Here is a 17704-nt window from a genome sequence, read left to right on the forward strand (position 1 = left end):
TCTTTTATGTCTGTTATAATTCTGTGGGGTTTATGACCCATTTTTTTGTATTCATTGCATTCCTCAGGAGGTGAAATGAATGATGGATATATTATTTTTTAAACTGCAAAAGTAGTTAATGTGGAAAAGCCCTAAACAGGCCAGGAATCTAGCACTTCAGGAAAGTCTAGGTTTAAGTTTGAAGATAAATTGTCTGCTGGGGTGAAATCAGAGTCTCAGCTGGAAATATTTTTCCTCACCTCTTGGCTTTGAGGGAAATGCAAAGTCAGCTCTGAGTCAAACTTTGTGGCTTTGGTCCTCTGGAATAAAAGCAGCTTTGAGTCACTCAAGATGTGCTGCAAATCACACTTTAGTCTCTGCCTTGAGGACTGCTGTTAAAAAAACATTACAGATAAAACCATTTTTGTCTGCAGCCTGCTGTGCCCCGCACTCAAGCTAATGAGCATAACAACCTTTTCTGATCTCAGCAGGTGGTTTAGGACTTTTGACCTGCTTTGGAATAGGAGCTGGAAGCTGGACTCTGCAATTGCTTAATGAAGACTGGACTAGAGCAAGAGAGATTAGTCACAGGGCAAACAAGTCCGGTTCTGCAACAAGAGACAGCGAATAGAAAATGCAAAGATAACCCATTCCTTGAACCTAGTAGGACTAGGCTGCATTGAACAGGTAGTGACACACAGCAAGTGACAAAGCCGCCTCTTCTTGGCACCACAGAGTCCCCAAACTCTGATCTCAAGAACACGTCCATGAGGATTACTTGTGCAAATGTGCTCATTACTAGACTCCATTTAACAGATATGGTTATCTCTCTGACAAAGCCTGGTATTTGAAGCTCACAAGCAAATGTGCCAGCAGTAAAACCACAGGCTTTGTTCTGCTCCTTGTATTTCCCAGCTGGAAAGAGCACAAACCTGGCAACCGAAGTCCTGCAAAACAGGCAAAATACCTGTAGTCTAGTAAGATCCGCTGTACGTGTATGTGCAGTGGATATACATAGGTTTACTTCTATATATATATAGTATATATGCATAGACATGCATACACATATGTAAGATTCATGTTTTTCTATACAATGTCTTCCTGTTAGGCTCAAAGAGAGCCCCACTGATATCAGAGGGAACATACACATTGACTTAGATATAGGAGTTAACATTGGGTCCTCTGTTAAGACTAAATAGTTTTTCTTAGCATCACGTATAGCTAACAGCCTCTGGCCCTCCGACCCACACTCTTCCCAGGAAGCTGGTGCTGGGTCAGGCTGATTCACTCTCACGCTTCCTTGCTGTGTTTGTTCTATCATCTCCTTGATCTGTGCTGCTGTGGCACTGTGTAGGACATGCATCTGAAATAAGGACCATGATGGACTCTGAAATGGGCTGTTCCTTTGGCCCTGAGCCCTCTCGGTATGAACAGCCCTTTCTCTGCTCCCTCAGAGAACATCTTTCTTTCTTTCTGTTTCCAAATAAAATGTCTGAGGAATGACTCCTGACTCAGCAAAGGCCAATGATGCAAACTGTGAGCAATGAAAAGGTGTTTTCTAAAGCTGTAAAAGAGCAGCCTGCAAGAGTGAGGAGAGCAAAGAGGGGTTAATTAAAGCACTCACGTGCCCATTACCTGTGGGGTTGCCTTTATGAGATACACAAGCAAATAGAAAGTACATGGTATTTCCAGAAAGCATTCTGTTGATCCTCTTTTAGACACAGATATAGAGATACATTGCTTGGAAGTGAGGAGCTGTGGTGCCAAGCACACAGAAAAGGGCATGATACCATCAATCAGCTGAGCAGTAGTGCTCTGCTTCTGCTAGGAACAGTCTTCTGGCTTCTCTTGAGCTGCCAGCCGCTGCTCCTGCATAAGGCAGCACCTTCTCCTTGGGAGTAGCTGCTTCTCCTGCTCTCCCTGAGCTGTGAGATCAAAGTGGGGGTCTGAGCCTGGATCCAGTGTGGTATCGAGAAGCAAGGTTTTCCCCATCGGAAGAGTCCCTGAATTCTTATATTCACTCTAAGCACAGCCATGACCCTGAAAAGTGATGGTATGCTACAGTTGAAAATACAAAAGGTGTCAGCCGGGGACAGGTCTGGACAGCATCCAACTTTGAGCACAGTATTTGATCAGAAATGTGTTTCATAGGTCAAAAAAAAAAAAAAAAAAAAAAAAGGAATTAAGAAAACTCCTTATGATTGCAGGTTTTAGAAGATTAGTGTCCGAGTTAATTTTCACATGGATATTCTTACAATTTCCTTTCCCCCAACTATAATTTGTATTTATGACACTTGCAATTTCTAACAAGCCTACAGACATTTTTGTGAGCCTGATGCTCTTTCTCATCTGGTTGGTCCAAAGAGCCTATCCTTTGGGACCACTGCCTCAGCTGGAGGAGTCACTGGCTGAAGAAAAAGGGAGGTGACCAGAAGAGTTGAGGGGTTTCCATCCATTCCAAACTTCTCTTCAATTTCCCTTTGAGTCTTCTTCCCTGCCTCTAGCTCACTTACACATCTGCTCTCTACAACACTTCACAACGGAAGAGTTGTCCACTGCTATTTTAACTATTTTTAATTGAATCCAGCCATGCACAATGCTTGGCTGCTATTCCAACCCATGAGCTGGACCATCTGTGTCATAAAAACTAAGGCTCATTCATGGTGGGATGAGAAGGTGGTACACCTCTTTAACTCTTTGGTACTTCCATGCATGATGCAGCTTAAAGGTCAAGATCCCCTATGTGACCTTATTAGGCTTCACTTATATTTTATGTTTACAATTCAAAATGGAAGTTTTTAACTTTCTTACGAAATTTGCACAGGTAAATGGAATCTGCAGCTTTTCTTGGATAAAAGTAATACCATGAAAACATTTTACAGTTTCATGTAAAAATGGCCTTGATCTGAGCAAGAATTCAACATTATGAAAGTTAGCATAAGCAAGCATTAGTCTTTGTACTGAAAGGGAAGAAGAAAATATCTCATATTTATTAATTAGTGTGAAAAAGACATCTTGAAAGAAACAAAAAAAAAAAGGAAAAAAGTATCTGGGATGCAAAATGCCTTGGAAAAATTGTGACTGTTTTGCTGGAGATGACTTAGCTAAAGTATTTATCACTTCTACATCATTCTTACTGCAAAGACATTTAGCATTGCTTCTGCTAGTAAAAATAAAATGAATGAATGCAGGACAAATGTGGCACACAGGGCATTCAGGGCACCACAAGATAAAACCAAATAAAGCTAGTGAGCAAAGCAGTAAAATGGTAAAAGGAAAAGTAACTTGATTTGAGGAGCATTTGGAAATCCTCACCTCCCCCAACTCTCCATGTTAAGTACAGATAAGCACAACAGCTGTTCTGCAGCTTATTATACAGAAGAAAACATTAATGGTTGATAATGATGGAAAAGGTTTTGCATTGAAGCTTGACAAGTTTGTGATTTTCCTGATGCAGGGAAGACTTGATCTTTGGAGGAGGGCATGGTTTGTGACCAAAAGAGCAGTGACAAGATGTGATGCCTGGTGGTGCCCTATGTTAATTCCTTTGCCACGTGAGCTGTGAGATAGTTGACCTTAAAAATCCCATAATATCACTTAATACTGCACTTTACCCCATACTGCAAATTTTCAGTAAGATATTAGTAATCCCAGTAAAGGAAAGAGCAAATGCTTTCTGCCACTGACAAGCTAAACTCCAAGTGCTCAGATAGGAAAACAAATAGCATCCAAAGCACTAAATCTGGATAGGCTTTGAGATAAGAGCTGCTAAAAACCCTGTTAAAACTGAAGCCAGGGAGAATAAACTCGGAAAGAGCAATTAAACTTCACTCTTGGCTTGTTTGCACTGGCTGGTTGTTCAAAATTGCCTGAAAAATGTCCACTGAATGATTAACTGGGAGATAACAGGGTGTATTGCATGCTCCAGCTCCCACCAGAGGCTCCAGAGTTTTATCAAGATGCCAGTATTTAGTGCTAAACCTTATTCAGCGTGGAAAAAAAAAATCCTAAATTTGAATTTTTAATGTTCTAAGTTAGTCCTTAGAAAACACTTCTAGAGTAGATGATAGTGATTCAACCGAGCAACCTAGGAAGGGAGACTATAATGAATATTGACTCTGCTTTCCCAATCTGTGGTTTGTGGTAAAGGACACAATTTTCAATTCTCCATCTTTCACTACCGGCAATTCTGATTGTGAAATAAAGACACCACCAATATTCTTCATTATTGTTAATGCCTTTATGAAAGGCTGATTTGGATTTGGAATTGCTCTGAAGTCTACTAAAGTGATTAAACTGTTTAAAACTTACTGACCTAGTTCATTCAGATAGCTGTAGGGTCTCCAGTCTGCAGTTTCTCTGTCAAGGATTTTGTTACTGAGCTGTTCAAAAAGTATGATAATGGGTTAATGCTGAAATAAACAGACAGTTCCCACCCAAGACTTCAGCCCAATGATGTCACGAATAAAAATGGGAGATGACTGTTACCTTGGCCTCACCATTTCAGTTCTTTATCTGTATGAATTTGACAGTTCACTAGCATTAGGGAAAATCACAAAGGAAAGTCACTTCACCAAGCAATGAACGCAAGCATGCTGGAAAATACAAGAATTCCTTCAGTAACCAGTAATCACGACTCAAATGCCTGTGTACATGAAGTGACATGCCAGCAGTTTCAAACTAATGAAGATGGATGGATCAAAACCACCTACATAAGCATGCGGACAGGAGCCATTTGGAACAAAGGGGATTTGCTAATACATCTGTGTATTTAGTTAAAAGAGATGTAATGGCTACAAGATTTCTTTCAATTCAAGGAAAATAACATTGGCAATAATGAAGCATAAAGCCCCGTGCAGATCTGCCAGCACAAGCAGAGAGGAGTCCAGGGCTGCCATCCAGACACTACTGTTGGAAAAACACCTCTTGCAGTGTGGCAGCTGGGACCCCCATGTGCCCAGGGTGCTGCTGGCTCCTGTGCCAGCGTGGCTGGAGAGGGGTGGCCGGGCAGAGCCTGCGTTGCCGGAGTGGTTCTATCTGCAGAAGTTTGCTATTGTATTAAGCACATGTGTCAATATGCTCTTGATTTTTTCTGCCATTTGTAGGAGTCTCATTTGAGCTAGGTAATGCGCAACAACGTCAAGAGGCAAGCACAGCTTCTGCCTGAGGGATGGGGATTTGGGGGACCTGGAGCGAGCTCGCTGGAGTGTCTCTTGTGACGGTCAGTGAAAGGAGGGGGGCTGCCATTTTGGGGGTGCATGGCTCCACTAGGCTGGGGCACCACAGCAAAAGTGGCTCTACAAAGCATATGGTGACCAGTTGAGTCCCGGCAAGGAGGGTCTATGAATCACTGTAGTTGCTAGAGCTGCTGAGTTTTCCACCTTGACATTTTTTCCTTGAAAGCTACACCTGCTGAAAGTACAGCTGGTCCTGAGGAAGTGTCAGTTCAAGAGCAAATCCCAACCCTGTTTCTGAAAAATTAAAGTTATGAAGCCATTGTTGCTGTCCTGTGTCTGCTTCCAAACTGGAAAGCCTTCTGCCTCTGTTTCAGAGGGTTCAGCTCTGCTATTTTACGGTATTTACAAGAAAATGCGTAACAATAAAGGAGGTTAAAATCGAAATAAAGTATTCAAAATTACCACAACATTTCATTTTTCCTGATTTCTCATTAATTTTTCCTTACTTTCATAACGGGTTTTAAGACCTGGAACAAAAAACCCCACTGATATGTTGAAGGCTATTGCCCCGCTGGCACACAGCACCTACAGCCAGACGCCAAAGGTATTTTCACCTACCTTCAAAGTCCTATTTAACAGCCCTCAGTGCCACAGCCACCCCACTTCAGGGTGCGGCAGCCCCGCAGTGTCCCTGTGTCTGCAGAGCGCCCACTGTTCCCGGACACTGAGGATGGCTTTGCAGGAAGCCCAGAGTCCCCCAACACTCCTGGAAATACCTGAAAGTGCATGTGCCACCTGAAGGAAGGGGGACGTGGCCCTGTCCCCTCAGGACATGTAGTCCCACGCGTCCCCTGAGCGTGGGGTCACAAATACCTTTACGTTGTGCTACCAGCCCAGGAACCCAGCGAAGGGTGAGGTGCACTGTGCAGGGTGCTGTGCAAAGAGACACGATGGCCCAAACCCTGTTTTGGAGAGATTTGCTTAAAGGAAACACAGCCAGATGGGGAGGGATAAAAGGGCCATCCCATGTAGCAGTCAGGGATGCTGCTCTGTGCCATGTAACACAGACACAATCTCAGGGGCAGAGCAGTCACCGAGCAAAGTGGTTTAGCCAGTTGAGTCTGCCGCAAGGAGCACACCATGACCTGCAAGGAACAACCATGTCATGGGAGGTGGAGAAATACAGCATGAAGGAGAAATGCTGGACCAAGAGAGGGGAGGAGGGCATGAGGCTGGGCAGTCATGCAGCTGCTCTGCCCCTTGGTTTAGGTAGTGACCACACTGGGGAAGGCTTAGGGTCAGGAAATCTCCTCTGGCAAAATTTCTCTATAAATAGGGCAATGGGGACCAGCAGGATCCTCCCAGCCAGGCAGATGTTCTTCTGCAAGCTTCCCCAAAGCTCGGTCACTGAAGACAAAGCTGCAGAGCTCTGCAGCCTCTCCCTTATCTTTAGGGAAAGCATCTGCAAATACTCCTCTCTACCAGGAGCACCACATTTAGGACAACTACACTATATATTACAAACTGCACATTGACATTTAGAAGCTTTTATCTGATTGCAGAAACTAGGTTTCATTTGGGTGAAGATTTGTAACAACCAGAGGCAAAACCTTGCCCTCATCGACTGAATCCTGCTGATTGAATTCCATTGATTCAGGCCGCAGAAAGTGGTCTGATGAGTTTTTACACCAAATGTAATCTGCCCTGGCTTAATCAGACACAGGGGAAACCATGGTGTGAGCACTGCACAGAGACACAGGAGACAGCACAGATAGAAAAGGCTGTGCGCGCACGCACACACACACGCACACACAAAATGTTGGGTCTCTCTACAAGCAACTGCCCAGTATTTTAGAGCTATTCAGCTGAAGCTTTTACACAAATAGGTTTCATCATTTGCAAAGCATGTAATTGTGCTCCAGATGGGCTGAACTCCAGCCTGCAAGAAAGATTCAGGACACACAATAGCACAAATATGCTGACCATACACACACACAGACGTGTGCGTATATATATACATATATATATATATATATATATGAAGGTATACACACAGGTACACACACAGACAAAGATAGCTTAATGCCAGCACACTGAAAGGAGCCCATTTCAAATCCATCTTAAAGCCAGGCTCTGGTTGAAAGAGACCCTGCTGCTGAGCCACCAGCACTGACCTTGAAAGAATCATTAATTCAGGGCGGTTCTGTGCCCTGCGCTGTGCGGGAAGTGAAGCCAGATGATCACAATGGTCCCTTGTGGCCCTACAGTCCATGAATCTCACATCAGACAGCACCAGCAGCGCAGTGGTAGCTATATCTAGTGCCTCGTCCTGTTCCTTCTCATCTTCTGTCTCTATATATTCCCACTAAGGTAACATGTGTCATCAGCTCATTAGGCACCTTTGCACCAGCCACTCTCCCCAAGGATATGCCCAGAGCAGAGAGAAAGTTGATAAAGCTTGTTGTCTGGAATATTTCTAGAGCAATCATTGCCCAAGAGCAGTGGCTGTGAGTGCACATCCTTGCTCCTGGCATGGGCTGTGCATCTGGCATCTCCCAGTTGACAACACAGGAGTAATTTCTTTATCATTCAGCAGTTCCTTGTACTCCCCCAAAACTGGGAACATAAACACTGACAGCAGATACACAGTATGGACAGATGGGGCAGTCAGAGCAAACAACCAACAGCAAGGCGATGAAAAGCAGATCGGTTTGTAATGTAGTCACAGAGGAAGGAAGCCGACTCCTGGCCCTATGCTCAGCCTGTGTAAATCAGTGCAGCCCCACTAATGGCACTGTCAGCTTTCATCAGCGGAGCCCACGGCTTTTTTCTTCATTTCAAAACTTGCAGAAATAACATGAATGCTGATTTTCAATCCAGCTGCACCAATTAAATCACATTTATTAAAGTCTTGGGGTTTCTATTAAAAGCTGTGTTTTTGCAGGATTTATAAATCAGCTCACAAACCCAAAATTTGGCATGAAGAGCTATGGGCTAAAATTGATTTTTTTTTTAATGAAATGATTTGGGGACATTTCTAAGTTTTTCGGAATGCAGTAATTACAAAGAAATGTGATTATAGCTGTCTCTTTGTGCCACTATCATTTCTTAACACACTATAATTTGTTAACTTTTTTTTTTTAAGATAGAAGATACTTCAATTTTTAGTGTGAAGCAAAATTGCTTTTCTGGAGTAAAAAATACTTCATAGTAAATTTATCCACTAAAAATCCTAGCTTGTAATTTAAGCAATTTGCTTAAAACTACCCCATATCTGGCAACTTTTCCTTTAAGATCAATGAGATACTAGCATGAGTAAAGCAAAGTCACTATCTGCTCATCTGAAATAGCTGGACAGATCACCATGACAAGCTGATCACCAACATGCCATTTGTCAATGCTCAGGTTTTTAAATAAGTCCATGGTGATTAGGCAAAGAAGCGCTGGCAGGAACTTCATCATACCTTTATCCTCCAGGAGACCAACTGTTAAGAGTTTTGCCATTAACTTCCCTGACTAATGACTTCAGGTTTCCATGGTCCAAGCCTGTGTTTCTCAGTTTTAGATGGCCATCCTGCAGCTATTCTGTATTTGCAGTCCTCCTTTTTCTTGGGCGAGTTTTAGTCAAAGGTACTTTAATGATGCTTTCTGTGGTTGAATTCCTTTTTGTTAGCTGGGTGACATCCAGTCAGACCATTTCCAGTGACCTCTGTTTTGCAGTTTCTAATTTTATGTGAAGTCTTTGGTAGAATTTAGAACTTCCTTTAATAGATGTGAATCTGCTGGCTTTAAAAATTCAGGACATCTAATAGCAATTTATTTTTATGATGTCTGTAGAAACCAGAAACACCTGGACTCTAGCTGTGACGCTGTTCTCCTTTGGTAGGGAGCGAGGGTAGAATTAAGCGTTCTGGAAAAGTGCAAGGTGGGAATCCTCCATTTGCTTGTGACACACCAGTGCAGCAGCCTCATTATACAGAGTATTCTTCACAAACTTTTGCAGCTTTTTGTGAAAGTGAGCTATATTCCTACATTCATGCACAATTCAAAAACTCAAAATACAGAGCTGGCATTGAAGCACTAAGAGTGGTTCTGTGAATGGTGCCACTGAATGCCCTCTGAGCAAAATGGGTCCTCAGCATCTGAAAATCTGGTCTTTAACTCAAGCAATGAGAGCTCTGATGTGAAGACATGGGTATGGAGGTAAGTGTGTATCTCTATTTATCTGCTTTGGAAAATTTTGGTGCAGTAGTTCTGCGGCACAATTTCACTTGAGTTAATGCATGATACTCCTTGGTAACTTGCAGCATTGTTGTTATTTCCTGCTGCACATGTCATAAGAATAAAGACCAAACCTACTTGTAGGAGCTAATAAGCAAAGGTCGAATTTTGGCTTGCCTTAAACTGACAGTAAAATATCTATTGATTTCAATGGGGCCAGCATTTCACCCAAGCTGACTTTATAAGTTCGCTCACATGGGAAGAGCTTTTACTTGTAGCAAGGTGCTGGTAGTTAAAAACTTGCACTGAGATGCAGGAAGCTCTGCCTCCTCCTTAACCCCAGAGATGCAGAGCCATTCTCCTGGACCTTGCACAGAGACAAAGCTCAGCCCTACAAACTCCTGCTGGCAGCTGGAGCAGGCTTTAGGGACACAGGACTGGAAGGGCTTTGATCACTGAGTCCCGCATCCAGCCACCTTTTACTGCAAACACTCAGGCACATAATCACTTAGATAGCTGATCAAGCTCCATTTTAACAGTAATCAGATTTCTTTGTCCCATTAGTCTTACTGGGAAGCTATTCCAAAATCTCACTGATCTGATGTTAGAAATCTAATTTCCAGCTTCGATGCATTCATGGCCAGTTCATCCTCATTTGTTCTTGTGCCAGCTCTGTCATCTAACTTAAATAGCTCTTCTCCCTCCTAGTGTTTACCTCGTCGTATTTATAGATGGCAATCATACTCCCTCTCAGCATTCATTTTGCTAGATAAAAGAAGCCAAGCCTTCTTTTAGTCTTTTCTCATATGTTCCCCCTTATCCTCCCACTTGCTTTTGCCTGCATGTGTTCCAGTCTGAGCACTCCACCAGCACAACTAACCAGTCCTGTATACACCAGGAGGATTGAAATGCCTCCACTTGTACTTGCCATAGAATCATAGAATCGTTTAGGTTGGAAAAGACCTTTAAGATCATTGAGTCAAACCATTAACCTAGCACTGCCAAGTCCACCACTAAACCATATCCCTAAGTGCTACATCCACATGTTTTTTAAATACCCCCAGGGATTCATGACTCAACCACTTCCCTGGGCAGCCTGTTCCAATGCTTGACAACCCTTTTGGTGAAGAAATTTTTCCTCATATCCAATCTAAACCTCCCCTGGTGCAACTTGAGGCCATTTCCTCTTGTCCTATTGCTTGTTACTCAGGAGAAGAGACTGACCCCCACCTGGCTACAACCTCCTTTCAGGTAGAGAGCAATAAGGTCTCCCGTCAGCCTTCTTTCCTCCAGGCTAAACTACCCCAGTTCCCTCAGCCACTCCTTGTAGCACTTGCTCTCTAGACCCTTCACCAGCTTCACTGCTCTTCTCTGGACACACTCCAACACCTCAATGTCTGTCTTGTAGTGAGGGGCCCAAAACTGAACACAGGACTCAAGGTGCAGCCTCACCAGGGCCGAGTACAGGGGAACAATCACCTCCCTGCTCCTGCTGGCCACACTAGTTCTGACACAGGCCAGGATGCCGTTGGCCGTCTTGACCACCTGGGCACACTGCTGGCTCATATTCAGCTGGCTATCGACCAACACCCCCAAGTCCTTTTCCACCAGGCAGCTTTCCACCACTCTTCCCCAAGCCTGTAGCGTTGCATGGGGTTGTTGTGACCCAAGTGCAGGACCCGGCACTTAACCTTGTTGAACCTCATACAAATGGCCTCGGCCCATTGATCCAACCTGTCCTGATCCCTCTGTAGAGCCTTCCTACCCTCAAGCAGATCAACACTCCTGCCCAACTTGGTGTTGCCTGCAGACTTGCTGAGGGTGCACTTGATCCCCTCATCCAGACCATTGATAAAGATATTAAACAGAACTGGCCCCAATACGAAGCCCTGGGGAACACCACTTGTGACCGGCCGCCAACTGGAGTTAACTCCATTCACCACAACTCAGCAACTTCTAAGCTTCTACCTTCAGGACGTGTAGGGTCCTGAGCAGTGACCAAATGTCTGTCTCGCAAAGGGGAAACAAGGAGCTGAGATACCTTCCTCCTGGTCCTAGAAGAGAGGTGGGAAGTCTTGGCACTGCTCCCTTCCTATGAAGACAGATCTGCCTCGCAAACTGCGGTCGTCAGTGCAATGCTGGACCTTTTAGCTTTTGCTATCAGCCACCCTCGTCCACCTTGTTTCCCTAGTGTAGTACCCACTGTGTACACTGTGAACAGCAGGGTCAGTAAATGCAGCCAACAGTGTAGGACAGCTGTGTTCGGTGCTCTGCAGCCAGGCTGACCCTTGCTGAGCTGTACAGGGCTGGGAGAGGAAAGCACAAACAGGAGGAAGGAAAATAGAAATAGTATGTGTACAGTTGGGCGAGAAAAGACAATAGGAAAATGGATATGAGAAAAACCAGAAAAGATAACGGAGTGGAGCAGACACCAAGGGAAGAGGAGAGAAAAGGCAAAATAAGACACAGAAAGAGAGAAGAGGACAGGAAGGGCAGGGGGAGCACATGAGAGAGAAAGACTTCTTAAACTGGAGCAGGGCTGCATCTCCCCGTCGCCCTGTCCTTTGTACCTTTGCCCAAAGTGTCTCTCTGAAAGAAGTGATAGAGGAATGGCTCCAGTCCATTGCCTCAAGGTATGATCTCCCTTGAGCACAGTGAGGATAATACATCCAGGGCTCTGGCTCAGCAGTTCAGAGATTCCTTTGCCATTTTTTTCATTCTGCATCTGTGCTGGTTCCTTTGTGACCCCAGCTGGCTCTATAAAGAAATGAATCCTCCAAGTACAACTTGTGCACATCTCCCTGCAGAAAGTGGGAATGGCACCAGACAAACTGATTTGGAAATGAAACTCATTAAGGCAGCCATTAGGGGCTTTATATGCTCTTTTGTCTTACTTGGCTGGAGAACTGCATAGACAGAAGCAGCATATTTTTGGCCATCCTCAGCTATTCAGCACTGCAAAGCATTCTCATAAATAAGTAAGATGGTGGGAGATCTAAAGGAAATATCAGGCAGTATATTTTGATAAGTGCCCTGAAAATACCAGATCCATTGTTTTTTCCTTTTTGAATATCAGGACAATCTGCTGACCAACTACTGATAGCCAGTACTACAGCAGTGTGAGCACCTTCCAGGCTAGTCCAAATGCATCACTTGGGTTTTAAACATTTTCGGCCGCTAAATATTTGAATAGTTCTGTGACAAGATGGCACTGCAGGCTGGGAAACCAGGGTAGGTGTTTGCTTTGACCTCTTCTGAATTCATTTAAATGACTGCAACAGGATTAGTGGTCCAGACCCACACTCATGGTGTTGATCATAAATCTGACATTATGAGTGTTTGCATTTTCAGTTTGGGGAGCAAAAATGCATGATGCAAGGGGACCATCTACCTCAGAAAACATATTTACACATCTGTCCAAACTTTCCTCTAGAAATCTCTGGAGCCAGCCTTTTTATTACATTTTAATGAGATTTTCTTTTAATAACCAAGAAATTACTTAGAGGAGCACACATAGAAATATTTTTATGTACCCTGTCTCGTACAATAGTGTCTTTTTTGCATTAATCTGTTCTCATGGCTTTCCAATTAGCAGAGTTACATTTGGATTAAGGTGACACAGCCTGCAAGTACCATCATTTTTAAAGCTGACAACCCTGATGAAATCAATTGCATTCCCTTTTTCCTCTGCTCCCTACCCTTTGCCCCACCTTGGCTTATTAAGGCTCTAAAGGAAGAGCTGTCTTATGATTTACCATATCTGAATCTATTGCTGAAGTGGTGAATTGAGTATTAGTGTTGTTCATGAGTAGTCCTAGGGAATCGATAGCAACAAGTGATAAGTAAGGTACTCCTGGATGTTCGAGCAATACAGTCTGAATAGCTCTGCTGGAGAGCCATAAGTAACAGCAGAGGTCTCAGAATGCTCCTGGACAAGAACAGGGCTCAGAAGCACCCTAGATACTGTCTTGCATCTATCCTCTTGTCTGTGTCAGCAGGATATTTGTGTGTCTACTGATCTGGGAAACAATGATATAGCAAAGTTAGATTACTGACTTAATGCTTCATTGGTTTACTTTTGTTATATTAACGGATAATTACAATTATCTAGTTATTTATCTTTTCTGAGAAGCAAATATACCTTATAGTTGCTAAGACACCAAGCCTTATTGACCCAGACAGGCATGTGCTGAAATTCCAGTTCCCATGCATAGAGATTATGAAGATATACACAGGGGAAAGCAGACCTTTTTGTGTCTGTTAGTGCTACGATGTCAGGAACTGCTACACTGGAGTTTTAAATAATGCTGGCAGAAAACAGGATCCAACAGGCATTGCTTTGGTTGATTTCCTTGAACTGATAAGAACATTGCCACAGTGGGGTGGGATAATATCTACCTTACTGGAGCTGTTTCCATCCAGATTACTGGTAAAGAAGCGTGAAGTCACACCACATGAGAGAGTGTGGTAGCTTGGATTGGAAAAACAATGTACACTGCCGCTACCTTGAGATATATCTGGGAAGAAAACAAGTCATCACAAAATACTTTGGAAGCCATAACAATTCTTAAGAAACCGAAAGCATGCTAGAGATGATCTAGTTTAGAAAACTTTGTTAGAGTACTGGGTGTTATAAAACATTTGCAGATGAAATCTATCCTGTATTATCATGGTGTGAAGCTCTTGACTATTAGCATTAAATATAAGACAAAAAAGCAAAATATTTAATTAATACAGTGTTATCTTTTTGAAGATCTTAAAAAAGTAATTCCTGACAGTCCAGTTGCTTTGCAGGTAAGGGAAGAAATGCAAAACGCAGGAAATGTGTGGTCTGCAACAGTTTCTTCCTTAGTTTAAACACATGTAAGAGCTACTGATGAGAATAACCCTTGTAGTTATGAAAAAATTAATTAAAACATTTTTGTTGCAAAAAAGATAGTTAATGTTAGAAATCAAGGTGCTATAACTGTACCAAGGAGTCCAAAACATTTTACATAGCTTTTTGTGCAAAGACTTAGTAAAAAAGAAAGCTGCAGCACTGAAAGGCAAACTTTGGCAGTTACATTGTTATGCTTAGAGACATCTTAACTATTTCCTCACTTTAACTTATGAACACATTTAGCAAACAAAGTAATTTACCAAGAAAGGCAACATATTTATACTGGCATTTCTAATGAAAACATCAAACCCAACCTGGTTCCAGCTTAATAACAAATTGATAGATATTTCAAAGTACAATCAGAAGAAAGGATGAAAAATTTAAACAGAAGCAGCATCATTTAAACAGCCAAGCCCTGTAAGAAGTAAATGAATGGGTTTTAATAAACCATGGGCTTGAATTTGAGGCAGAAAGGTTAGTTATAGGAAACACCTTCACATGGAAAGGGTAACGAAGTGCTGGGGTGGCTGCTTGTCCCCATCACCAGAGATCTTTAATGAAGGTTGGCAGCAGATGGGTGAGGAAGGACAGGGACCTGGCTGGCACTGTCTGCAGGAGGGGGGCACCCAGTCACCACTGGCTGGCTCTCCTTGCCCTTGGTGTTTGCATTCCTGTGAACATGAACTTTGCTTTGCTGACATCTTGTGGAGATCTAGATTTAGCATAATTTACTGCAAAATATCCTGTTGCAAATAAGTGGGTTTATCTGCAGGGTGTCTATTACATAAGTGCTGTGGCACACAGCGGAGAGAGGAAACTGCACATGCACATACATATCTGATTGAGCACTTATTTTCTGCTGAAATATGCAGAGCAATTTTTGAGGTCAATTCTATTTTGTAGTAATTGCAGAGCCTTTTATTTCTAGCTATTTTCTGAGGTTGTTGCTAACAAAGTATCTCAGATCAGGATGTGATTCCAGAACGAACTTCTTTCAGCTAGCCACTGCTCAGCACAGCAGCCAGGCTGCCAGCACTTTGCCATGTGCCCTAACTATAACTCTGTGATATTTGCAATAGAATTAATAAGAAACAGATATCTCTTGGGGTCTGCAAATGAGAACTGGGGCTGGAACCCAAACATCACGATCAGTGTATGCCCATCACAAACACAGCTGCTTACATATAGCCCTGAACCTGCTAATGAGGGATTGGCAGCTCACTGGGGAGCCGAGCTCATCCACCCTTCTTACAACCTGCGGTCCCAGTTAAATACAGACACTTGAATCCATGTCCTTCTGCTTTTTAGGTGAGTGCTGATGGCTGAGTTACACCAGCTCTCAGCTCTCCCTTCTCCCTTCCCTTATCTATCGTGCCCTCACTCAGCTGCCGGCAAGAAGGACCAGGTCAAAGGAAAAGAGGCACGGTCCGCTGCCTTTGCTGCAAGATAAGAGGGCACATACCAACAGTTACCGTGGGCCAGCTGACACATTACAAGTTCACACCCAGCTTATCTGGCTGCAGCTTGTTTCGTGCACCTGAAATGAGCTGAAACAGAAGCCTACCAGACTGCCCTGCTACTTAGCACAGTGCTGAATTAATGAACCTGAGCTCGTATACAAGTCTGCATCACCAAAAATCTTTTCTTCCTTCATTGCATGCAGCACCATATACTCGGAATTACTCCTTCTACACAGTTCCATTTGGTCGATACTTAAGTATCCACCCAGGCTGATTTACCTTGATAGCACAGTCCATTTTCTACACATTTATTCATGAAGTTCTTATAACTGCTGGCTGGAAATACATCAAATTCAAATCTAATGCTATCCCAGTTAAAAAAACCAAAACCAAAACAAAAAAAACCCAACACACAAACTCCCCTCTCTTCTCAAAGAGGAGAATTTTGTTCTGCTCTGAGCAGTAAGCAAAGACTTAAATGCCTAAAAGAAAGGGAATGATTTAAATTAAAACGAAACAAAAAACCCCCAAAGGTTATGTTAATGTTAACATGGGGAGACCAGTCCTGTGAAGGGATCCATGATGGCAGACTCCTGCTGTGAGGCCATCAAGCCTGAGGCTGTGCTCCAGTGGAAGACCCCTGAGGTCTGGATGAAGGCCAGAATGCTCTGTCACTTGAAAGACTGAGCTTCTGCTCCAAGCCAGCACTGTGGGGTGACACAAAGAGCATTCGTCCCCATCCTGCAGCGGCAGCAGGACAGCGTAGTGTGGAAACTGGGCACAAGGCCAACAGTGAAAAAAGAGAGTAAGCAAGCACTCTGCAGTAAATACAAACCCAGCTACCTCAAGATGCAAAATGGAAATGTTTTTCTTCTTTTTGTGTGGATCTTCACCCATATGGAGTGTCACTGGGGTGGCTGAAGACTCCAAGCAGGAGGGTTCACTCTGCCACCTCCTACTACACATCATCTGCAAATCATTTCTGTAAATGTCTTGTCTAGGCTGCAGGACCCATGATGCTCTATTTGTATCGAGCTTTGCTTAGGTTTTGGCTCTCAGCATAAGTTTCATCCATATCAGAAAGTTTGTTAAGACCTTGACAAGACCTCAAACATCAATTCAGCCCATAAACAAGTCTTTGTGAAAGTCCTGAAATCTCTGTTGTTCTCCAGCACTACTGCATAGTTTTCCCTTCTGTCCCCATCTCCTTGAACTAAACAACCTGCACTTTAACATCTGTTGTTGGATGTCATGTACCATTCTCATGCTGGGGAGCACCATTTTGATTTCAGGCTTATTTGGGAAAGTCTGCTCTCGGATCCATGTGCTGTGGTTAAGCTCTCCCAGCATGGGTGGTTTTCTTTCCCACTGGCTGCTGGGCAGAGTGTGTGTTTTGCTGCCACATCCTTCATCCACAAATGCAAAAGAGTCTAAGGGCTGCCCAGGGGGTTCCCTTTCCTTATAATCTCTCTCACACATGTGCACGGATTATCAGCATCAGAAGAGCTGAAGACATAAAGACCAAAAACATCCTCCAGAAATAAATTAATGTGCTGGAAGAAATTACTGCCTCCAGGAGCTAGGGATCTGCATATGTGGCTCTATTCAGAAACACCACCACCACTACCCTAACAAGAGCAAACAAGCAAAATAACAACAGCGGCGATTTGAGTTAGCCATAATGATACCACCCATATAGGGCTGGATAGTGCAGTCATTTTTCAGGTGGAATTCTTGCCAAAGTCCATGGGTTTACATGGGATTAAATTCATTGGACAAGTACGTCTGCATAGTATTCTGCCCTTAATCCATATACAAAACTCCAGGTGAAGGTTGAAATCCCTGTTACCTCTATGTAATACTGCTACTGTCCTTCAGCGTCCTCTGCAATACACAAATGCACACATGCGCTCATATACACACAGGTTGTTCTTGCCATCCAGCCATGCTATGAGTCTCTATTTCTTATCTGTGATCTTATCTTAGTA

The 17704-nt window shown here is 43.4% G+C and overlaps 1 protein-coding gene across 7 annotated transcripts in view; it reads right to left on the reverse strand.

The window, feature by feature from the left end:
- MEGF11 (multiple EGF like domains 11) overlaps window positions 1–17704 on the reverse strand; it is a 293642-nt gene that overhangs the window by 12856 nt on the left and 263082 nt on the right. For 3 of the 7 annotated variants that reach the window (XM_069798618.1, XM_069798617.1, XM_069798620.1), the window contains 2 exons: window positions 13776–13894; window positions 4295–4361 (listed from right to left, as the gene is read on the reverse strand). The exons of the other annotated variants lie outside the window; for them this stretch is intronic. In XM_069798618.1, coding sequence (XP_069654719.1) covers window positions 4295–4361; window positions 13776–13894 — 186 coding nt within the window. The remainder of the gene's footprint in view (window positions 1–4294; window positions 4362–13775; window positions 13895–17704) is intronic. 7 annotated transcript variants of the gene reach the window in all.

The sequence above is a fragment of the Haliaeetus albicilla genome, chromosome 12 (genome assembly GCF_947461875.1).
Source record: "Haliaeetus albicilla chromosome 12, bHalAlb1.1, whole genome shotgun sequence".
Lineage (NCBI taxonomy): Eukaryota > Metazoa > Chordata > Aves > Accipitriformes > Accipitridae > Haliaeetus > Haliaeetus albicilla.